Source organism: Eucyclogobius newberryi, unplaced genomic scaffold, assembly GCF_026437365.1.
Source record: "Eucyclogobius newberryi isolate DKJ021-1_F unplaced genomic scaffold, fEucNew1.0.hap1 SCAF_14, whole genome shotgun sequence".
Lineage (NCBI taxonomy): Eukaryota > Metazoa > Chordata > Actinopteri > Gobiiformes > Gobiidae > Eucyclogobius > Eucyclogobius newberryi.
The window spans coordinates 23,047,956-23,071,801 of record NW_027315768.1 but is presented as its reverse complement, the minus strand read 5'-3'; the positions used below and the strand labels follow the sequence as shown (position 1 = coordinate 23,071,801).

The following is a 23,846-nucleotide window of genomic DNA, read 5'->3' as shown; positions in this document are numbered from 1 at the left end:
CTACATGACCTATCTTTGCTAAACTAGCACACAAGTCAGAAGAGAGACAGTACATTGTGGTAAAAAACACAAATAAATAGATAATTTGCAAATGACATTGCGAGTGTCTGCGTTCTTGCGTAAAAGTACAACATGTGTGTAAGAGTACTACATGTGTGTAAGTAGTACTGGTGGTACTACATGTGTGTAAGTAGTACTGGTGGTACTACATGTGTGTACTACATGTGTGTAAGTAGTACTGGTGGTACTACATGTGTGTAAGTAGTACTGGTGGTACTACATGTGTGTAAGTAGTACTGGTGGTACTACATGTGTGTACTACATGTGTGTAAGTAGTACTGGTGGTACTACATGTGTGTAAGTAGTACTGGTGGTACTACATGTGTGTAAGTAGTACTGGTGGTACTACATGTGTGTAAGTAGTACTGGTGGTACTACATGTGTGTAAGCAGTACTGGTGGTACTACATGTGTGTAAGCAGTACTGGTGGTACTACATGTGTGTAAGCAGTACTGGTGGTACTACATGTGTGTAAGTAGTACTGGTGGTACTACATGTGTGTAAGTAGTACTGGTGGTACTACATGTGTGTACTACATGTGTGTAAGTAGTACTGGTGGTACTACATGTGTGTAAGTAGTACTGGTGGTACTACATGTGTGTAAGTAGTACTGGTGGTACTACATGTGTGTAAGTAGTACTGGTGGTACTACATGTGTGTACTACATGTGTGTAAGTAGTACTGGTGGTACTACATGTGTGTAAGTAGTACTGGTGGTACTACATGTGTGTAAGTAGTACTGGTGGTACTACATGTGTGTAAGCAGTACTGGTGGTACTACATGTGTGTAAGTAGTACTGGTGGTACTACATGTGTGTAAGTAGTACTGGTGGTACTACTTAAGAGAAAAAGTCAGATTTAATTGACAACAAATTACATTAAAGCTGCACTAGCGGCGACGATGGCTCTCGCCTCCCGCACGACCCCCTTCCCACCCGTGTATGTTTTCTGCTGCGTTTTGCGGCTTACCAAACGAAGCTCAGTAATTCACCGTTGATGATTGCGTAGTTTGCAATTCAAATAGTAGTTTGTCCTGACAAATTGCAAGATTGTGCTGAACGCAGACCTGAGCAGGGAGAAAGAGAGAGCCTTGGTGACCCGGGACTTTTCATTTATGTTGTTGTTGTTGTTGTTGTTTTATGGCGGTTGGCATCCAATTGTTGCATTACCGCCAGACTTTATTCCTCAGACTTTTCGTAGTCCTCAGACTGTCGTAGTCCGTAAAAGTACTCCTTCCATTGCTTTGGTGTTACAAAGCCCATGAGGTCATGATATGTCTTTGTGACTAGAATAGTTGTTGTTGTTTCAGAGACCAAGTCTGAGGAATAAAGTCTGGCGGTAATGCAACAATTGTGGTGGCCTCTGATGTGGTGGCCTCTGACAGCCTTTCTGCATTGCAAAGCATTAAATCTGGGAAATCGGATTGCAGACAGGATGTGTTGAATGGCATCTTCTGTCTGATGCTCTCCCTGTCCAGGAAGGATGTGAGGGTTTCCTTCATTTGGGTCCCTGCGCATGTGGGGGTGGATGGTAACGAAATGGCTGATGCACTGGCTAAACGTTCCCTTCGGCGGCCATCAATTGATGTGGCGGTTGAGTTAAGCAAATCTGAAATCAAGCCTGTTATCAAGAGTCATGTGGTCGGCCTTTGGCAGGAATTTTGGAGCCACTGTGTTACTGGACGGCATCTCTATCACATACAGGGTTGTGTGGGTCCTTGCGGGTCTATGGGCAGGAACGCGTGGGAGGAAAGGGCCTTCGCCCGCATGAGGATTGGCCATACTGGACTCAATTGGTCACTAAGTAGGATAGGCAAACATCCGACCGGTCTGTGTGGTCACTGTCGGGTGCCAGAGACTGTCGAGCATGTGCTGATTTGCTGTGAGGCTTATGATAGGGAAAGGGCCGGGTTGGCCTTGTGGTTTCGGAATAATGGGCGGGAGTTCAATCTGCGGAACGTTCTGGCGATCCAGTCACAGGGTTTGTGTCAGGCTGTGGTTGCTTACTTATGTAGCACAGGGCTGGGTAAACGTTTATAGAGGTGGGGGGTGTTGGAGACTAAGCCGAGGATGAGGAGCAAGAGGATGTTCTAACGCGCTTGGACTTCATGGGCCTAGAAACGCCAAAGTGATGGAAGAAGGACTTCTAAGGGATAAAACGACAAAGACGTCCCATGACCTCATGGGCTTTGTAAAACAACAAAGACGTCCCATGATCTCATGGGCTTTGTGCTTCCGGGGCGCCGAACGTCAAGGAGGGCGAGGAGGGTGGGGAGGAGTCTCCCTGGAGTGGAGCCGAGTTCATTCTTTCCGCTTTGATCCCATGGGCTTTGAAAACAATGACACATAAACACAGTGGTACAAGTATATATGTCATATGAATGGGTTCCAAGTGTGGAGCTCATGGGCTTTGTACTTCCCAAAGCACCGACCGTCAAAGAGGGCGAGGAAGGTGAAGAAGAGTCTCCCTGGAATAAAGCCGGTTGGTCTCTGACACAACAACTATTCTAGTCACAAAAACACATCATGACCTCATGGGCTTTGTAACGCCAAAGCAATGGGAGGAGTACTTTTACGGACTACGACAGAGTCTGAGGACTACGAAACGTCTGAGGAATAAAGTCTGGCGGTAATGCAACACTCGGATGCCAACCGCCATAAAACAACAACAACAACAACAACAACAACAACAACTATTTTAGTCACAAAGACATATCATGACCTCATGGGCTTTGTAACACCAAAGCAATGGAAGGAGTACTTTTACGGACTACGACAGAGTCTGAGGACTACGACAAAGTCTGAGGAATAAAGTCTGGCGGTAATGCAACACTTGGATGCCAACCGCCATAAAACAACAACAACAACAACAACAACAACAACAACAACTATTTTAGTCACAAAGACATATCATGACCTCATGGGCTTTGTAACACCAAAGCAATGGAAGGAGTACTTTTACGGACTACGACAGAGTCTGAGGACTACGACAAAGTCTGAGGAATAAAGTCTGGCGGTAATGCAACACTTGGATGCCAACCGCCATAAAACAACAACAACAACAACAACAACAACAATTGGATGCCAACCGCCATAAAACAACAACAACAACAACAACAACAACAACAACAACAACAACAACAACAACAACAACAACAACAACAACAACAACCAGCTTTATTCCAGGGAGACTCTTCTTCATCTTCCTCTCCTTCTTTGACGTTCGGTGCTTCCACCGTACAGCTTTATTCTTTAGGCTTTAATATGTCCACTGATGTCGCTGCTTGGTAGCCGTGCGTCTACGAGACTGGGCGAGGACAGGAGACCACCCCCACCCCCATCTCGTCACTCTGATCACTCTGACCCCCCAAAAGCAGACCCCCATCACTCCGACCCCCACTCAGCGCCTCCAGCCCGTTCTCTATATCTGCCCAATCAAGCTCCCTTGCTCCAAGGAATCTCCCTGTAGCTTCAGCAATGATCCTGATCCTTCAGGGGGTCACAAATACCCGAGTTGTGGCAGAAAGAATAAAGTCAAAAGAATAAAGTCAAAAGAATTAAGTGTAAAGAATAAAGCCTAAAGAATAAGGGGGTGTCTATGTTATGTCTATGTTATTTTTTGCCGCGGCTCTTGAAACTTCTGTGCTATTTGACCTCAAAACAGTAGAACATTGAGTGTCTGCGTAAAGCGTTAAGGAGTTGAAACGGGCTAAATGGAAAATATAACAATAATAATAATAATAATAATAAAAAACAGTAGAACATATAGTCTCTGCATCATTACGCAGACACTCAAATAGCAACATTTGATAAATAACTGTAAATGTGAATCATAGCAAAACTCAAATGTTTTTATTTTTGTTTAATATGCAAAACATTTGAAAACATTCAGTTCCATTACAGTTGACATACTAATGTAGAGGTGCAAGGTAAAAACATTCAGTTTTATATAATATACCGTACAATGTATTATCATAAAGAAGCATTAATAGTCAATGATCATGTTTCTAATTTCTCTCTTAGTGCTGGTAGCTTCCCTGCGAGCCACTCTACAGTGCCCTTGCGTGCCTCTTGCCAGGTGTATCGGGGGACATATCCCAGGTCGACCTGCGCCCTGTTATAGGAGAAAGTGAAGTGAGTATTTAACATTGTGAGCAGCTGCCTGTTCAGCGGTGGGACCAGGCGAATGAAAGGGCGCAGTAATGTACAGGTCACCTCAATTAGGAAACACAGCACATACAGCAAACCCAGGGGCAAGGGCAGTTTGTCCTTAATATGGAAGCCCAGAGGGGACATCATCACATGGTTAAAGTCTGAGTAACTCGCTGGAGGCGTGTCGTCCGATATGAAGTAAAACCTTCCCCCTATGATGTCTCGTTTGTTGGGGTCTTTCAGGCAGCGTGCTGCTTGGAGATGAGCCACTGCTACATTGCCAACATAGACGGGGTTCACCTTTGCTTCTTGCGAGGACATACGGTGCAGGACGTTCTTGTTGCGCACCCCATCTGCCATGTGTCCCAAGAGGAAGCGACACCCCTCTCCATAAATGTACATGGGTCGCAGGGCGCAGGTGGCCAGCCGGGTCCCATCGGGCAGTAGCTCACCGTTGGCCTGTAGTGTCCTCTCTTCTGCCTCTTTCTTTGTCCTTCTGTAGGGAGACTTCAGGGAGCATTCATACACCGTTTCTTCTGTCCCGTTGTGGATGGGATCGCCGCGGTTTGGGCCCATCACCTCTATAGTGCTGGTGTAGATGAGGGAAGGCACGTTCTCCTCAATACAAACCTCCATGAGCAGTTGTGTGCCTGGATTCAAATAGATTATATGAGAATATATTTATACTTTTTTTGTTTAAAATAGTATTATGCTGCAAGTCACATTTAGGTTTTACATAAGGCTAAAGGTTAAGGGTAAGGTGCACTTTATTGTCCTCGTAGGGAAATTTTAAACGGAATCATCCTATATTTTCTCAACATCAAAAATAAGAACACGAGGGAAGGGATAGTCTCAGCTTTTTATGATAAAATAGGTTTCATTTGGAGACTTAATTGTTGGGCTGGGCAATAAAAATAAAGCGAATCACATTTTGTTTTCTATATTAACATAAACAAGACAACATAAACAAGACTATTACTAAAATTGCCATAAAAGATGAGATTCCTTATTTTTAATTTCTGCTCTAAAACACATGCTTTCACCGACTCAAAGGCTTTTCAATTAAAAAGAGCAGAGATGATTTAAAATTAGACATGACTGAATCTCGAAATCAATAAAAATGTTGCACAGCTCCACACATTATTTTGCCTGGAATAAAAATGAACCTGTTCCTTTGACCTTCAAACATAATGTTCTAGTTATTGAATCATCAATTCACTTGGCGTTTACCTTTGACATTGACTCCGTACAACTCACTGAACTCAACTGATCCAGTGACGTCAATTAAGGCGGCCACATGGAAGACGGTGGACGCCCCTCGACAGGCCCGTCTGAGGAAGGCGCTGTCCCGAATGTCCCCCTCATAGGCCTGCACCCGAGTGTCCCCTCTGCAGTCTGACAAAACAAAAGCAAGATACTGGTCTGTGAAGCAAAAAGCAAAACACTAAAGCAATGTAGACCTCTGCCTCATCCCACGCTTCTCTCAATAAAGGAGTGATACTTATAAAGAGCCACAAAACAAAACCTCTGAACTACTTCTGAATAGTATAGTAACCACAATACATCATTTGCATTTCTAAACAAAAAAAAAAAAAAACGGTATAGAGTCCCTACTTATATATGACAAACAAAAAACACTCATCTATCACACTTTCCACAATCTGAAGATGCAAAAGAGTATATTATGGATGAGGTTTTACCATTAAAACTCTGAACGTCTTCCAGCTTGATTTGTTTGTCCACCAGTCGGATTTCACCCAGGTTCTCCTCCTCCAGCAGCAGCCTGATCAGTCTCCTGCCCAGAAATCCACAGGCCCCCGTCACCACACACACATCCCCTTTCAAAAACATTGTAGACGCTCCAGAATTCTTCTCCCGCACAGCAGTGAATACTCCTCTTTCACCGTCTCACTTTGTTCTTTGGCGGAATGACAGGAGATTCTGGTCTCTCCGCTTCAGCCCGGCCCTTTTTTAAGGCCAAACGCAGAAAAAAACTGCCAAGAAAAAAAAAAAAATGCATCATTGTGCCAAGGCGATGAGGTGAAAGAGGGTTGGACTTGAGGGAGGAATGTTGTGCTTTTTAATCTTGACAAAACAAGTTCTGGAAAGTCGTAAAACCCAGCATTAGGATGAATGTGTGTAGAATGTGTCCTTAATTTAACACAGTTTTCTTTTAAATTAGTAGGTACACAGTGTGCTTGGTGTCAGTACAAACAAGTTGTACTCATCATTTAAGTTAGAGATTTGACAAAGGGTTGTCAAACAAACTTATTATATTAAATATGCAACAAATTCAGTTATTTCAGTTTGTTTCCTTCAGTCTTTCAAAGCAGAGTTTAGTTTAAGAGTTGCTGTTGCCTCCCACTGAGGAGATAAGGACAAGGTTGAACAAAAGCCATTACAGAAGAATGTTCATTTTCTGCTACATTTTTTTTTAAAAACTACTTCAAACCTGTAATGCAATTTTAAAGGTTTGACAGTTGTTTTGTTCCCCTTAGATTCAAAACAGTTTCCTGAATGATGTATTATAATCCAAAACGTAGTCTACATGCTGTTTTGCTGCCCCTTCAGTGTTTGTAATCCTTGGTTGAAGAAGCAGGGTTTATCTCGAGTTTCAAGGCTGAAGTTTCAAGGCTTTACAACTAACAGAGCAAATGTTTCAAAATGGGTTCTATAAATCTGTAGACACATCAACGTATTTACTTAATATTATTTTATTTAAAAAAAACTCATTCTTTGACAACAATAGTATATACTGTTTGCCTTATAAATACAAATTATATTATTTTGCACATTTTACAAGTTTTCAGTCAGTTTGAATAACGTGGCATTCTCTCTTCGATCTCAAAATGCTTTACAAAGATGAAGAAGTGTAAGTGTCTGTTTGAGTGCATGCTCAGACTGACTTGAACAAGCACCATCATAACTTGACCCACTTCTCACAAAGACATTTCATACCCGCACCTTTTCTCGATTAAAAGATAAGACAGAAATCCCAGGGCTACACTGTTAGCAACATGGTGCATATTATCTGAGATGCAGAGTTGAATATTTACATTGATGAAGCATTTGGCAGTCCTTGTGCACAGCTGCAGGGTTTGTGTTTGCACCTGCCTAGACCACACACTTCCTGTTTGGCTTCATTTAGCTGTGGCGCACTGACTCACTTTCCACAGACAATAGTTTCACATAGAGGTGGGCAACAGAAGTATTAAGAAGTATCAAAAATCTGCAAGAAGTATCAAAAATCTGCAAAAATGTATGAAAAATAACAGAAAGTTGCAGTGTAATCTCCCAAAAGGCTATAGAACGTGATTATTCTGCATTTTGGTTTTCAATTTTGCAGTTCATTCACATATTTGAACCTTAACCAAGACATTTACAGAACACATTTTTAAAAGAATGCAAAAATACAATCTGATAATCCCCAAAATATCAATATTCATTAGCTTCAGTTTCCTGTTTTTAGGTGATACTGGGATTCAAAAGACATAATATTTGTCTTTGAACTGTTACTTACAGCGGTAAATATTCATCACTCTATTCATAAAATCAAGTCAATATTGCCCACTCCATCAGCTGCATGACGTGTGCAGTGGACCTTCTTGAATCTCCTCCTCGTACACCGCCCCCTCAGGCAGGTGCACCGTCATCGTACACGCCCTAATGCCCCCTAGTGGCTCCAGCACATTAAAAACCCTGTCCCATACGTCTTTTTCGGGATCGTACCTCTGCACGATGTCCACCATGCAGCGGCTGTTCCAGGAATACCCCCCCACCACATACACCTGTCCGTTAAACACCGTCACCCCTACGTCACTCTGGCCGCGGGGCATGGGTGCCACCACTGTCCACTGGTCCGTGACGGGGCTGTAGTATTCGCAGCTCAGGACGTCGTCGTAGTCGCTGCAGCCCCTGAAGTGGTTTCCCCCCATCACGTAGAGCCGGTCCCCCACGGTGCACATGCAGTGAAGGCCGCGCAGGTCCACCATGTCCGCCCGCCGAGTCCACGAGTCTGAGCCCGGGTCGTAGCTCCAGAGTTCCTTTTGAAACGTGTCGCGAGTGATGCCACCTACAGAGGAAATTATAATGTTAAAAGGTGCACTTTGTTACTGTTATAGTTAGAATCAGAATGGGGAAAAACATGTAATTGCCATTGTCAGTAAAGATATTTCATAAACTAGGAACATAATGCTTCGACGGTACAAAACAATAAAAAGGAATAAAACAATAAATGAGAACAATAATAAATATAGCCGCAAGCGGCAATGATCGGCCCTCGCCACGCCGCCGCCACGCCGCAAGAGGAGGGGGCGCTAACGCGCCCCAATTGTCCTTTTATTACATCTACTGCTGAATCTGTGACGCTGTCACATCTTCTCCTCTTTGTTTTACCATCAAAAAGCTATTTTATTTTGAATTCTTGGCAAAATGTGCGGCTTTGCCGCACAGACACCGTGACTCTTAGAATAAAAATGTGGATAACTTTTGATGGTCCACACCTGAAGATGAGTCTCACCAAATTTCAGGTTAATATGTCTAACGCCCTAAGAGGAGTTCGTGAAAGTCTAAAGTGTAAACATGTTCTGGCGATTTCCCCATTGGAATAACATGGAAGGTTTCGGTCATCGTTACGGCAAAGCCATAACAATTATGACATGGGTCTCATTGACTTTTTTGATGGGGATTCTAAAATTGAGTTGTGTGTCAAATTTCATATAATTTCGCAAAACTAAATATTTAACCTCCATATAAAATCTGTAGGGGTCGCTGTGGCTCCAAATTAATTTATTTCACTTCAAGTAGGTTTAGGGCAAAGAGTTTAACAACTGATTCTAATTTGACGCAATTCGGACTTTATCTGCGCAAACGGCAGAAATGTTAAATTTGGGAGCTTTCTGAAATTCTTGCTACAGTTTGCGGCTTTGCCGCTCAGAGACCGTGACAGGTATCAATGTAATTTGGATAACTTTTGATGTCCCACTCCTCAGTAGCATTTTCACCAAATTTCAGCTTTTTAGGGCCAACGCCCTGGGAGGAGTTCGTAAAAGTACGACGTTTGGAAAAACTCCGAAGTCATGTTTAGCCATTTTTGAAGTAATATGGCCGACATTTGGTTGGGTGGACGGCGTTGCCGTAATAATATTTTTTACTTCTCTTGTCACCATCTACCTCTGCGCCAAATTTCATGATTCTACGATCAGATTTTTTGGGGTCATTTCCCATCTCTCAATGCATTTTTGGTACATTTGGGGGCGCTGACGCGCCAATTTTTTTATTTTAGAAAAGGGAAATAGCCAGAATGTAGAGAGGCACGATTTTTAGAGGTGTGCAAATTTTTGTGACTTTTCGTCAATGTTCACTGGGTGAAAAATAGGGGGGGTTGGTCCCGAGGAGGAGAAGGAGAAGGAGAAGGAGAAGGAGAAGGAGAAGGAGAAGGAGAAGGAGAAGGAGAAGGAGAAGGAGAAGGAGAAGGAGAAGAAGGAGAAGGAGAAGGAGAAGGAGAAGAAGGAGAAGGAGAAGGAGAAGGAGAAGGAGAAGGAGAAGGAGAAGGAGAAGGAGAAGGAGGAGAAGGAGAAGGAGAAGGAGAAGAAGGAGAAGGAGGAGAAGGAGAAGGAGAAGGAGGAGAAGGAGAAGGAGAAGGAGAAGGAGAAGGAGAAGGAGAAGAAGGAGAAGGAGAAGGAGAAGGAGAAGGAGAAGGAGGAGAAGGAGAAGGAGAAGGAGGAGAAGGAGAAGGAGAAGGAGAAGGAGAAGAAGGAGAAGGAGAAGGAGAAGGAGAAGGAGAAGGAGAAGGAGAAGAAGGAGAAGGAGAAGAAGGAGAAGGAGAAGGAGAAGGAGAAGGAGAAGGAGAAGGAGAAGGAGAAGGAGAAGGAGAAGAAGAAGAAGAAGAAGAAGAAGAAGAAGAAGAAGAAGAAGAAGAAGAAGAAGAAGAAGAAGAAGAAGAAGAAGAAGAAGAAGAAGAAGAAGAAGAAGAAGAAGAAGAAGAAGAAGAAGAAGAAGAAGAAGAAGAAGAAGAAGAAGAAGAAGAAGAAGAAAGAAAGAATTATGTTCCGATGCGAAAACAATGTTTCCCATTTTTCAAATATCATAAACTATACATTTTCGGAAAGCGCTCGCGCTTTCCTACCTCATGGTGTGGGTCCCTGGTCACTGACGGGTACTTTCGATAATTTTGAGTGGGCTCCGCCCACTTTGTGTTTTTGGCCCTCTATACAGTAATATTGTTCAATTTTTGCATTACATGCTTATATGCACGGAACATGCAAGAGATGGGGAACGTATTCGTGAGCTACTTAGCGCAAATGAGTGCTTTACATTGGGATGACGACCGCTCGTCATCCCAATGTAAAGTGCTCGTTTAGTGCGAACTTTTGCACGGGCTTCGCCCGTTTACAACGGTAATGTTCCATTTTCCTACAACTAATTAGTATGCACGGGGCGTGCATGAGTGGAGGAGTGCGTTAGTGAGTGTTTGGAAGTGGGCGAGCGCTTCGCGCTCGATTTCGTAGCCGTGCTTCGCACGGCCTTACGAGACTAATAGGCTTCTCGCCAGCTTGTGGCGCTCGGGCCTAATAAGGGTCAGCTCAAAACCTTTTTATTTAGTCAAGCCTTTTAATTGCATTGGCTTTAGGGACTGTATTTGATTGTTGTTTTCTGTGTTTTTATTGTTTTATTCTGTGTTTTTGTGAAGCGCTTTGTGACTTCTGTCTGTGAAAGGTGCTATATAAATAAAATGTACTTACTTACTTCAAAAAAATACACACTATGCTAAAATAGAGTCATCCAAGTATGTGTTAAACAAAATAGGCTTAAATCCCAAATATATACAGCAAGACCAGTGTTGTTGGTGTTATAAAGTGCACATGGAGAGGTTGTTACTTTCTCTGGAATGTTCCACAGTATGACATTAAACTCATCTATTTGGCATTCAATCAGATGTTTGATGACATACTGAGAAACATTCTAAGCAAAGCAAAAAACATCTCCGTGGGGAAAACATGGTGTTAAATAGTAAGTAGTACAATAAAAGTACAGAGCTTTCTATAGTATCACGTATAAATGGGCTCTAAAAAACAGTAGCTTCATTATACGTATTTTTGGGGGATGGAACTACTTGAGTATCTTATCTTTGGAAGGAAAAGCTTCACATGTTTATTTTGTGCAGCTCATAAGAGGCATGAACAATTACTGAGCCTTCCTTGTAATGTATTGCTATCAGACTAATGTAAGCCTTACATTAGCCTAACATTTCTCTTCATTACCCTGAACACCGCTTTGCACTAACTTTAACATCACGTGGGGGTGTGCTCAAGTCCCACAAACCATAACCTTTTGCATTGTATTTGAAATGGCTCTTTAAAGGTTCATGAGAAACTGCTTTCCTTCTTGTCATGCGAGAGAGGCCCCTGAATGTATTTCCTGTCCAAGATTCTCTGAAACGAGCGAGAGCGTTTTTGAGGTTTTTCTGGGTCCAGGCAGTGGTTTCAAATAGGCCCTGCATTTTAGCACACTGTAGTCAATGCTATGTTAAATGAATTATGTTGAAATAGAAACTTATACAGTTATTTGTCCCCCCACCCACATTTTTTGAGTATACCTGTAGTTTACATCTTACTTTAATGTTTAAGATAATATTGCGTACAGTTTTGGACTAGGCGTATTGATCTTGTTGGTCTTTTAAGTTTCCTGTACCTGAGATGTACATGAGATCTCCGTGGACGGTCCCGGCATGTCCATAGTGCGGCTCGATCATGTTGGTCACAAAAGTCCACTCATTCTTCTTCAGGTTGTAACACTCAACTGTGTCTAAGCAACAGATGACAACATAAAAATGACACGATTGTCCAGCACAGGCAAATGTATTTAAAAGGCGTGACACTTACCAATTTCTCCCGAGGCGTTCCTTCCTCCCACAGCGTACAGTTTCCCTTTGAGAGCGCTCAGATGGAAGAACGTCCTCTTCTCATTGAGGGAAGCGATCTGAAGCCACTTGTCAAAGCGCGGGTCGTAGCGGTACGCACTGTCGATAGCAGTTTTACCCTTGGTGTCGTATGTGCTCTGGCCTGTGGAAATAACAACGCTTGTAAATGATACGTGAAATAAAATCTGATAGAAATGATTCACACATAGATGCTTTATGGTCAAATGTATAAAAAAATAGATGTGTGAGGTGAAATGATAGGAACAAATTAGAATGGGAGATTACTCTGTAAAAAATCTGATTATCGACTATTGATCACTCATTCTAAGAGTAATCTATTTAGTAGTAATTACCTCACCGATTACTATAAGTAAAAAATAAACGTAAAGGTCAGGCTCAAACTTATAAAAAGCTTAAAGTGTTATTTTCAAATAGTTTATCCTCATTTTTCTATTGGTTTGGGTTGAATCTTTCACCAAAAAATGCAATTGTTAATCTTTTTTTTTTTTTACTTTAAAAAAAAAAAAGTAAAAAAGTGGGAAAAAGTTATTACTAGTAATAAGCAACTGTAATCTAATTCCTATTTTTTTTTTACTCTAAAGAGGTAGAAGTAGTGACATCTCAAAGCAAGTATTAAAGTTATGATTAAAGTATTGTCCCTTTAAAATTACTGTAACAATATACTATTTAAATGTTAATATAGTATCATTAGCACAAACTGCAGAATCATTATTTTGTCATAATCAAATGACCAAACCTCCAACAATGAACAGAAACCCCCCCAGCAGAGCCACTCCGTGCTGGTAGCGAGGCGTCTCCATGGGCCTGAGCGCTCTCCAGTGCTTCGTCTTCTCGTCGTACAGTCTGAGCTCACGGCTGACCACCAGCTGCTGCCTCATGACCCCGCCCAGGGCCAGGATGTGAGTGGAGTCTGACCGGATCTGAGTCCTCTCGGTCTGCAGGGCCGGCTGCATGTACGGCATCATCTGGTAGTTACTGGCCTCCAGCAGCAGGTTAACACAGGCTGCGTCTTTGCGCATCAGCGAGTCTCCGTCCTCCTCCTGTCAGCGCAGTGATTACAGTGTACTTTAAACATCATATAAAAGCAATGTACACCACACTGAAAATACTTCAATATTTGAATTACGCAGGACACAAACTGCTGATTAAGGACTGGATGGACATCATAACAGACGGACAAAAAAAAACCTTGGACTCAATTTGAAAATGGATAAATTCAATAAATTGTGAACAAATGGGACTTTTACTTTGGACATAGTGCTTTACCCCCTCTTTTCTTTGGATGTCACGCCCTTATTTTCTCATTTTAGTCTTTACTTATCATGTGTTCTCTCTGGTCCCATCCCGTTTTTTGTGTGTGTTTGTGTCATGTTTGTTTTTGTTGTTTTATATTTTGTTCAAATTTTTACACTCAAAATTACCAGATTTAAAAAGGTCATTAAAATGATATGATAACAGCAAAATCATATATTTTTTTCATGATCCCTGAGTGATGATCCCATGATTACTCACAACAGATTTTGTGGTTTGCGAACATAGCACTTACTTTGGTATTGCACTTTTTGCATTCATTTTTTGTCCCTTATGATTCATCTTATAACATTTTGAAGGCAATGAGGTTACACTTGCGTTTATAGTACTTGTTAATGTAAAAAAGTAGGTCAGGAATTAAGTTGTACTGGATGAAGTAGGTACATTGCTAGAACTCACCATAATTTTGTCATGTTTCGTCTGATTACTTGCATACTAAAATATAAATCATTGCGGTATCTGAGTTTTTTCCTCAATTAATTATGCTATTGGGATTATTTTTGAGTTAATCTCAACCCACCTCGGCCTGTGAGATGTGTATGAGGTCGCTGGGGTTCATCAGAGGGAAGCGGACGTGCCTCATCAGGGCGTAAACAGAGGAGTGGCGTTTTGGGGGGTCGTGGTCCAGCCACTCTTTGCCGATTTGGTACAGCTCCATCTCCGAGAAGCCCTCCAGAGTGTTACTGGACAGAGCTTTGGCCATGGTGGCGGCCGACAGCTGAAGGTGAAGGCCGGACTCCATCAAGGACGGGAGGTTCTGGCTCACAAACTCTCCTGCAAGGACACACAATGATGCATTTCACCTTGTCCGAAAAGCACTGACACAGGAAAAACAAAATCAATGTCAAATGCTTTTAGATACAATTCTATATACATACAAAATAATATCAATACTATTGGACCAAGATACACATTTGAACAAGTGTTAGTGTTACATAAAAGGACATTTCCATTCCTGAACTGTTTTAATAGACTATAAGACAACATGGTATTATTAAATAACAGTATTATTAAGTGACAGTATCAAGTCTTTTCCTTATTTTTTTTTCTTCTCCTTTAAGATTACAGTTTAACCCTCTCACCTATGTTAGCTTGGACATCCTCAAGATTCAAGTCTGCGGCAATTCGTTCCACTTCAACACAGTTTTCAATAGTCACCTGTAAAAAAAACAATGCTTGATGCAAAAAAAATCTCCATAAGGAACATAACATTATAAAAACATGCTCTTCTAGTGATTTGACACTGCTTTATTCAGAGCATAATAAGTATCATAAGCTTGAATATTGTGGTTGTGATAGTTTCCCCTCTCACCTCTCTGCAGAGGAGCTGATTGCAGAAACGTAGAACGGGGATGACCTGCAGAAAGTTTGCAGCCTCGAGCGTGTCCTGGAGGTTGCCCATGTCCAGATTGACTTTGGATGTGTAAATGAAGTCAATGATGTTTTTCAAACCCAGCTTAGTGACTCCATGCAGCTTAATCTCAGTCATCTCCTGCTCCCTCATGCCTCCTGGACCAGAGATAATACAAAGACAATGGAGAAGGTCGAACAATGTCTTTAGGAGCTCTTTGCAAACTCAGCGATATCCAAAGGCATACATTAAAGTCGAAGTTGTCATTCACATTGGAACATTTAGACAACTTTAAAACAGAAACGTGTTATTTTAGGTAGTTACGAAAATATCCACAACTAGAAAACTGAAAATAAAAATATAATCATGCTTTAAAAATATAAAAATTGCAACAAAAACAAAAACTTTGACTGGAAAAATTGTTGCTGCTTCTGTCTGTGATCGACAACTAACTACTTTACACAGCAACTTCTGTATTTTGTGTGAATTACGACCACTTTAGAAGACTAGTAGAATATTAAAGTAAGTATTTTCTATTTGGCTATTGTAAAGTATTGTCTATTAAAGAGGACACACACAGTAAATGCCCTTTATTTTGTCTGCACCAGGCCCCACCTGTGAACATGGCCTTGAAGTAGTCACTGGACGAAGCCATGATGACTCTGTGAGCTGGGAACTTTTCACTGCTGTCTCCAGGAACCAGCACCACATCACAGAGGACGTCACTGGCCCGAAACGAGTCGAGACCCTTTGGAAAACGGATACGAAAATGAAACAAGACCAAATAAAAAGAGTAGACGTACAGCTCACAGTACAGTTCAGACGTACAGCTCAGTCTTCAGTACCTGCAACACGTCTGACTCGTGTTCTTTGCTGATAAACACTTTGGACAGCGGCCTTGGAGGAAGTTTGGGCTTGGTGGATTTATCGGGCCGTTTGGGTAAAGTTGACATTGGTGGGGGCAGAGGGGTGGGAGGGGGGGCAGGAGCTGGATGAAAGGGTCTCACATCTGAAACCACACACACACACACGCACACACACGCACGCACACACACATACACACACACACACACACGCACACACACACACACTCAACTTGGTAAATATTTCGTTATGCCACATTGAGACTTTTAGAATAAATTATCAAGCAAAAAAACACATTGAAAAATGGTGATTGAAATTACCTAAAAAGTAATTGACTATTTTTATATTTTGATTTAATAATGCCACTGTCTTTGCTGTAAAAAAAAAAAGGAGGTCAAACTGCAATTATTTTTATAGTCAACTACTGGTAACAATTAGTCCATTAATTGTAATAACGGTGCACAATGTACACTTTCTGGTTCTTTAACTGTTGTGTCCTTGTTCCACAGAAGACCGTTTAACGTATCTTTCATTTATGTAATTCCTGTTTATATTGCTAAAAAACTACTATGCCTTCTCACTGTGGTCAGGGTCCCTCTCCACAGATCTGACCTGTAACTTGGCCTAGTGTCGTCAATTGCTTGTCACCGTGGAGATAGATAAGGATGATGACATACTGAGGAGCATTTCAGGCCAAAACAAAAGCATCTTCTTCACCAGAAAACAACAATAGCCAGATCCACACACCTTGTTGCACAGGCGGCTCTGGTGGGACAGGCGCTCTCTCCGGTTGGGCCTGAGCTCTCGGATTGTCCCGGTGTCTGCTGCCCATACGGGACAGTCTTCCTATGAGCCCCCCTGCACCGCCGCCATCATCAGCATTTGCTCTAGAAACAAAACATGAACAGGATTTTAGCTTTCTGAAATAGACCTAAAATAATACAGATCCGTGAAAAACTAAAACCACATTAGCATCATTGGTATGGGACAGGGCATTCACAGAAACAGTGCTCTTTTTGGATGATTGGTGAAAGTCAGGGGTGCCCAATATGTCGAGCGCGATCGACCGGTCGATCGCAGAGGCAGTGAGGGTCGACCGCTGTAATGGCAAATGGAGAAAATGGGTCATGTCATGTCATTCTAATGTTGTTTTAGGCCATGACATGTCACGGAATTAATATCTGTGTTGTTCTCCTGTGTGCAGATGGGATAAGAATATGAGGTCCTGATTATACTGAATATCTACTGTCCGGAGCCTCTTAATCATCAATTAATGCGTCAGGACCGGATTCGGTGGAAATGGTCTTTGATTAAACCTCTGAAGAGATGGCTGGAACCGTCACAGACGTGATAGTCTGGTCTATCTCTTTTTGAGCTGATTTGGGTTGTGATTATGTTATGTTTGTTACCACCTATAAAAGGTGTACTTTGTAAATTGTAAAGTTAGGTAGGGACAGAACGACCTTGTCCTAGGGAGAGAGAGGGTGTTTATCCACTGTGCACGTGAATAAACTTCCACCTTTTGAGAGAGACAGAGAGACTCTGTTTCTGCTTCAAGTTATTGCCTGGTTACTCTTTACTTGATCATTGTTTACAGGAAACTGCCGTAACACCACGCCGAAGGTTAAGCTCAACCTTCTATCATTCAGCGTAGTTGTGGTCAGTATATTTTATTTTCAAAATACTCAGCTGTATTGAATGGTCTAGTTAAATAGCAGATTTTCTCTCTCCTTTTTATATTGCACATTTGTATATGATAAACAATATTAGGCTATTAATGAAAGCCTACATTGTGTTTCTATAGCCTAATTAAAATAATACTAATATATACAATAGTATAGATCTATAGGAAGATCTTCGGGCTTTGTCGAATATAAAAGTAGCTTGTGAGCGGAAAATGTGTGGGCATCCCTGGTGTAAGAAAATGAGGAAGTATTCAATGTAAATTACTTTCTCAGTAACATTACCCATATGTAAGTGTCATACACAAAAATAAGAACCAAATAAAATGAAATGTTCACAGTTTGATCCATTTTGAGAGTGTGGCAGGACAGAATCTTACCCAGCATCAATGGCCTCTCTGGGTTGAGGGCTGCTATTGCGCCGGTAGGACCTCCTAAATGAAAACACACATCATAACTTTATGTGAAAAAACTGTAGCATTAGACAAAATTGAGAAATCTAACATCATAGTTTCTCATCAAAATCTTACTTCAACATTTCAACTTAAGGAGGAGTGTCACACTGATTACAAAGCAATCGTTACATCAACTGTGGTTAGTTTAGAGCTGATGCAAACCCAACCATGTGTGAAACAATACATCGACGTCACCTTTTTTTTTAAATAAACTCCAATGAACATATTTTATTATTTTTACTATTTGAATGAACTGTATTAGAAGATGGCTTGGGCATGGTTCTTGTGCTATTGATCAGTAGTTGTTAGTTTGAGTTTGTTTGTTACTATTTGCAATTGTCAATGATGCGTTTACAGGAATATTTAAATGTGTAAAGACTACTCCCACACACATTCACTCAAAACGATTGAAAATAGATGACTTTTAATGCTGTAAGACCTGAATGAGTGAGTCACCATGGTTTCTGTGAAGACATTGGAGAAGTATTATAACCATCCATGCACAGTTTTCGGTAGGTTTATTTTTCAACTTGGGTTTGTAGATCGAATTACTAGTAAATAGGGCTCAACCTGAACCTGTCTTTTACACTCTTAACAGTCTGATATGTTTTTTTAAATATTGGTAAATGCATCATAACCAAGAAGAGCAAGTGGACTTTATGTGTGCACTTTACCTGCAGACGCTGAAGGCTGAATGTGACTTACCTGAGCGAGAGCCTCCCTAGCAGGCCGGACCCTAGATTAGACTCCAGCCTGTCAACCCAAAACAAACTCAGAGAAAAAAATTAGCAGAGGAGCAACTTCTCCTGCACAAAGCACACACCGCTTCTAGTCTGTGAGCTACAATGATCACAGTTTTTATGCCTTCTAGACCTCAGTCACTTCCTGTGCTACTTCTCCTTACTGCACCCTGTATGAAACACAAGTTACACTAAATAACACAGTAACTGAACACACCGTACAAGGCATAATGTGTCAGTTAAAATGGTAAAATACCCAATGTTACAATCAGTGAATCATACTAGTCTCGTAAAATGGGAAATATATCAGATTATATTGGGGCTGTGTATATTTAGTGCTGAAATCAACAAAGATATATTTAACAATTCTAACATGCTTTTATTAAACCACAAAAAAACAGTAGTGTGTCTAATCTGCATTTTCACAGTCAAGAGTTGAGAGCCAAGCACAGTGCCTTGTTCCTTCCATTTCAAACACAATTTCTACTTTTATCATTGATGTTTAATATATTTCTTATATTTATATTATATTATATTTCTTATACATGTTTTCCACACAGAAAGCCTGATTTGAATATTTTTATTTCCCTCCTTGAATGGTAAATGTACTTTTGTGACATCTACATCTTTCATTTGCGTTAGAAAGTCCTGTTTACTGCCTCGGTGCTGCCCCCTGCTGGTGTGTTACAGTTTAGAACACTGAATGAGGCTCCTGTTGATTTCAGCCACGTTCCTGCAGCCTAAGAAAAACATTTCAAGTGTTTATTTAACACAAACCTCGAATATAATTCAAAATAATAATTTCATTGATTTGTCAGAATTACCTGAGAGTGCCATGGACAGTCGAAACTCATCATTTAAGATTTGTAGGACTTCTCTCACTCCCTCTTCACCCTAAAATGTAGTTTAAATGTGCACTATTTCAGTTTTCTGGTGGAGGCTCCGTCACCTTCTAATCTCACGTTATTGCTTTGCTTGGAATGTTCCACAGAATTATACTAACTTATTTATCCAATTTATTCAATTCAATGTGTTTTTATAGCCAATGTGCCATGTGTTATGCCATGAAATTACATAGTGTTCGTTTAAAGCACCATCAGTCAATAAGCTAGCATGAACACAACAATTGCCCAGTGTTTTTTTTTTAATTTATTTTATTTTAGGATGAAAACTTTCTAAAAAAAATACCCAAAAATATTTGAATGAGTAAGAATTTACAGTGAATATTTTAATTGTGATAGTAATATTTTATCGTGATAAAATTGAAATTGGGATTGAGCAGAAAAGTGAATATTGTGGAAACCTCTTATGGCCTCATTGTCTCACCTTGTAGGCTAAACCCCAGATAGCTGGGCGTCCGATGAACACACACTTGGCTCCTAAAGCCAGAGCCTTGAGGACGTCACTGCCGGTCCTGATCCCTCCGTCCAGGTACACTTCAATCCTGCCCTGCACTGTATCCACGATCTCTGTTAAAGCATCAATCTGTGGAAATGAAAGACAGAACCTATTAGTATTTGTAATTTTTAAGTGCTTCAATGCATTTTCATAAGTTTGAGCTCAGGCCCAGACCATCAAGCGTATGTCTCTCGCTCCTTCTTTCAGAGTGATGGAAAATAAGAATTGTTGCCACAGTAATTAAAAATTTGAAACAATCCTCGATGTTTTTAATGGTGAAAAGTACTCAAAATGACGCCTATCAAAGGGATAGTTTTATTTTTTTAAACAATACAACGTTGCATCAATGGAATTTCCCCATGTGGGACAATAAAGGATTATCTTATCTTATCTTATCTTACTACTATTTGATAAGACTGTGAAAACTGTAGAAAATGCGCTTTAGGTTTGTCCAAAAAATCTCTACTCAAATACTAATCAATCCTAAAATGTGTATTGAAATGAGATACAAATGTTCACAAATGTTAAAAAAAAAATAAAAAAATTAAATGTTAATAAAACAATAATACAGCATTGAACATTTGCTGAATAGTCCTAGACTGGTCTTGATCACATGGTAAAAAACTATTTTTGGTGTAGAAAAGTCTGATACATTGTCTACAAAAATGAAAGTGAGTTTGAATTTGAGTATTTTAGTAGTTACAATTCCATAAAGTTTTTAAATGTATGTAAACAAAAATGAGCACAGAACAGAACACAACACAGAGAGAGGGAGTCAAGGGCCCAGGGAAAGACAATACAACAAGAACATTGTCATATGAGTCCCATTTAGACCTAAGTCTATAAAATTTGCCCATGTTCAAATTAAGTCCGAATGTCAGTTTTTTTCCTTTTGTCTATTATGCAGTTCATCATCAGTGTCATCCATCTCTTTGTGATGGCCAGATTACAACGGTTAAATATAATTAACCTAATATTAAATTCAGGACTTTAAATTGAATAATAATATAATCATAATAATAAAAAAATAATAATAATGATAATAATACATTGGTAATAATAAAACATTTGTAATGAAGCCAATTGATGAAATTCATTTTACTGTGGCAGGCCCCCCATCCAGCTGCCTCCCTCCGTGGTTGGACACGATGATGCCCTGGACCCCGTGCTCCACTGCCAGCTCTGCATCCTCTTTGGTCAGGATGCCTTTGATGATGATGGGCAGGCGGGTGATGGACTGCAGCCAGTACACGTCCTTCCAGCTGATGGAGGGGTCCAATGTGTTGACAGGGATCCCATACTCCTTTGGCTCGCCTGTCTCCTGCTTACAGTATCAGGCCAAACAAGACGTGACATCAGCTGCACATTCTGAAACTGTGTTATGATATCTGACATAGGACTGATAGGTGATATTGGGATAAACATCTAATTGTGAGCTCATTCCTTAGACAATATGCTTTTTTACTTAAATTGCCATATGGTGACTCACACATATGCAGCTCAAACAAAGACACTTTTTTCTGCCCACTTCCTCCTTTTGTTTAGCCTCAGAGATTCAAAGTGACAGGTGGATTTAACCAACTGCAATGAATGGTGAACTTTAGGACAAAGCAGATGACGATAGTTACTGCTTACTTAGACAATCTGAAGATACTCTGAAGATAGTTTATACGAACAGTGTTAAAATTGACACTCTGGTCTCACAGAACTTAACTTCGGTTCTCTGAAACATGAGTGACAGCAGACGTCACAAATGTCCCCAGAGGAGGAGGGACTTCCTCCTGCTATAAAACCATCCGAGCATGTCACTGCTTTAGTCTAAGTAAGCACATTCTCCTAGCTCTAGTGGGCCGTTTCAGAGATCCAGGGTTAATTTCTTAACCTAGATTTCTCTTTCAAGTGATCTGACCATTTCAAAGCAGTAAGTGCCCTGTTAGCCGTATATAATTTGTTTTTAGAAGTGCATTGAATTGGCCAGGTTTAAGACAGCAATACCACATCCAGATTTAAATACGTAAAAAAAGTGACAACATGATGAAAGCATTCACCTGAAAAACTCCATCAAAGTTCTTGACCTTGAGGTGTGGAGGGAGTTTGAAGTGATTGCGAATGTCGTTTCTGCGTTTGCCGGTGTAGGGCAGGTCCACAGTGAGGACCAGGGCCTTGTAGCCGAGCGCCTCCACACGCCGCACGATGTGTTCGGACAGTTTCCGCTCGCGGTACACATAGAGCTGAAACCAGCGGTAGCCGTTCGGAGCCGCAGCCACGATCTCCTCCACTGAGCAGGTGGAGTAAGTGCTGGCGATGTAGCAGGTGTTCAGGGCCTCGGTGGCTGAGGGAACGATCACACTTAATCACAGTTTGTCACGCGATTTGTCATTTCAAAGTTAACCAAAAACAACATCCAAATAATGTGTACACTGTGGAAAGTCCTGTACAAATATAATGTAATATTTCATGCATTTCTACAGTCAAATTATGGTTACAGAAAATAACTAATATAAACATAAAATTATTGATATTTTTTCTGTTAGGTCCCTTTTTAATTAGAGGTTACCCAGATAGTTTCACTGTAATTTGTCTTTGTTAGTTGCTCTTCCAGTTACAACCCAGGGCCGTAGCAACGTGTAAGTGTAAAAATAATATTTGTATTATTTCATTTATAAGTTTTATTGTTTCAGCTAAATCAATTTCCCAAACTGATTCAAGATGATTTGTTTTCAGTGCCTACCTCGAGCTGTGGCCAGCTCTCCTTCGGGCCAGGCCAAACAGTGGAAGGCTGTAGGTGCAATGCCAACAGGAAAATGGATCTCTGCGCCCTGGACTGTGGTCCGAGTGTCACTGACAGACACGTCCCTCAGGATCCGAGGCCTCAGCCGGATTCTGACGGGAAGAGTAAACATGTAATCACCATTTTTTTTTTTTTAAATACCAACAATTATAATAGTAGATGCAAATACAAGACACTTTTGTAATACAGTTTATTTATTTTAGTCTCATTTAATCATAAAGCTATACATTGTTTTAACAACAATCTGTTTATTTTTGTTGTAACTGATCATCTATTATTGCTGTTAAAAAACCACATACATTTTAAGATATTTTTAATCAATCCTTTTTTTTGTAAGGACCAATGCAATGACATAAATAGCTTGTCCATGTTCAACACATCGACACTTATAATAAATTATTTTTGTTTAATAAAAGTCGCTGTAATCCCTCATTCGTCCAGGAGTGATCCATTATTGATAGTTTCTCAAATTGGAAATGACTTTTGATGAATGATGAACGTCTGCCTTTGAAACATTTTCCACAATGTATAATAAAAAAAAGGCCCACTTGATGCACAGTACCTTTTGAATGCCAGCAGATTGTCGTCTCTGGTGCAGCATTCGTCCGCTCCATCTGCGTAATAATCCCAGGTGGCCTTTGACAGGTGCTCCTTAGCATACTCTTCAAAATCAGTCAGGCAGACCATCGCCATCTCGGCACACCAGCCCTCTCTTTCAGTAATATACAAGTCAGAACAAAACAAACAAACAAACAAACAAACAATTCCTGCCTACGGCCTCTCACATCAAAATACTGAGATACTTTCTGGCTCTGATAAACGTTTCAAACCAAAACTTGCTCAAAATCAAACTATCTCCCTACTGCAAAATAAGAATCCCGTCCATAAAATTCATTTTACAGCCAGTCCAGGTAAATGACAAATAAGGTGTAAAAGGAGGACTTGATTTTCAGTTGTTGTCAGAGTTGAACAAACATTTACAGTCCCTCGGAAAACATGTGTGTCCAACCCTAAAATGACCTCTGCGCTTTGTGTGAACACAGGCTGAAAAGTGCTGATGATGAGTCCAACGGACACTGAGGCATGCTGGGAAATGTAGTC

At 40.8% G+C, this 23,846-nt stretch overlaps 3 protein-coding genes across 4 annotated transcripts; all 3 read right to left on the bottom strand.

The window, feature by feature from the left end:
• Positions 1 to 4,004: 4,004 nt before the first annotated feature.
• Positions 4,005 to 6,158, bottom strand: hsd3b1 (hydroxy-delta-5-steroid dehydrogenase, 3 beta- and steroid delta-isomerase 1). The gene is made up of 3 exons (XM_072445041.1): positions 5,912 to 6,158; positions 5,442 to 5,606; positions 4,005 to 4,861 (listed from the first exon to the last, which is right to left on the bottom strand). Exons 1-3 carry the CDS (start codon positions 6,060 to 6,062, stop codon positions 4,059 to 4,061), a joined length of 1,119 nt encoding a protein of 372 aa, XP_072301142.1. The 5' UTR covers positions 6,063 to 6,158; the 3' UTR covers positions 4,005 to 4,058.
• A 1,279-nt stretch (positions 6,159 to 7,437) lies between these two features.
• On the bottom strand, positions 7,438 to 17,643 carry LOC140359075 (kelch-like protein 9). Its single transcript, XM_072443950.1, has 11 exons — positions 17,630 to 17,643; positions 16,427 to 16,566; positions 15,661 to 15,824; positions 15,431 to 15,563; positions 14,777 to 14,973; positions 14,547 to 14,622; positions 13,985 to 14,238; positions 12,890 to 13,193; positions 12,095 to 12,274; positions 11,904 to 12,017; positions 7,438 to 8,283 (listed from the first exon to the last, which is right to left on the bottom strand). The coding sequence occupies exons 1-11, from the start codon at positions 17,641 to 17,643 to the stop codon at positions 7,787 to 7,789; spliced, it is 2,073 nt and encodes a 690-aa protein (XP_072300051.1). The 3' UTR covers positions 7,438 to 7,786.
• Positions 17,644 to 19,119: 1,476 nt separating this feature from the next.
• Positions 19,120 to 23,468, bottom strand: hao2 (hydroxyacid oxidase 2 (long chain)). 2 transcript variants are annotated; one of them, XM_072445039.1, is made up of 7 exons: positions 23,308 to 23,468; positions 22,686 to 22,837; positions 22,003 to 22,286; positions 21,057 to 21,278; positions 19,883 to 20,041; positions 19,381 to 19,450; positions 19,120 to 19,296 (listed from the first exon to the last, which is right to left on the bottom strand). In XM_072445039.1, the coding sequence occupies exons 1-7, from the start codon at positions 23,436 to 23,438 to the stop codon at positions 19,241 to 19,243; spliced, it is 1,074 nt and encodes a 357-aa protein (XP_072301140.1). In that variant the 5' UTR covers positions 23,439 to 23,468; the 3' UTR covers positions 19,120 to 19,240. The 2 variants fall into 2 exon arrangements, with proteins under 2 accessions (XP_072301140.1, XP_072301141.1); XM_072445040.1 differs by having other exon boundaries at positions 21,057 to 21,275; positions 23,308 to 23,465.
• Between the last annotated feature and the right edge of the window lie 378 nt (positions 23,469 to 23,846).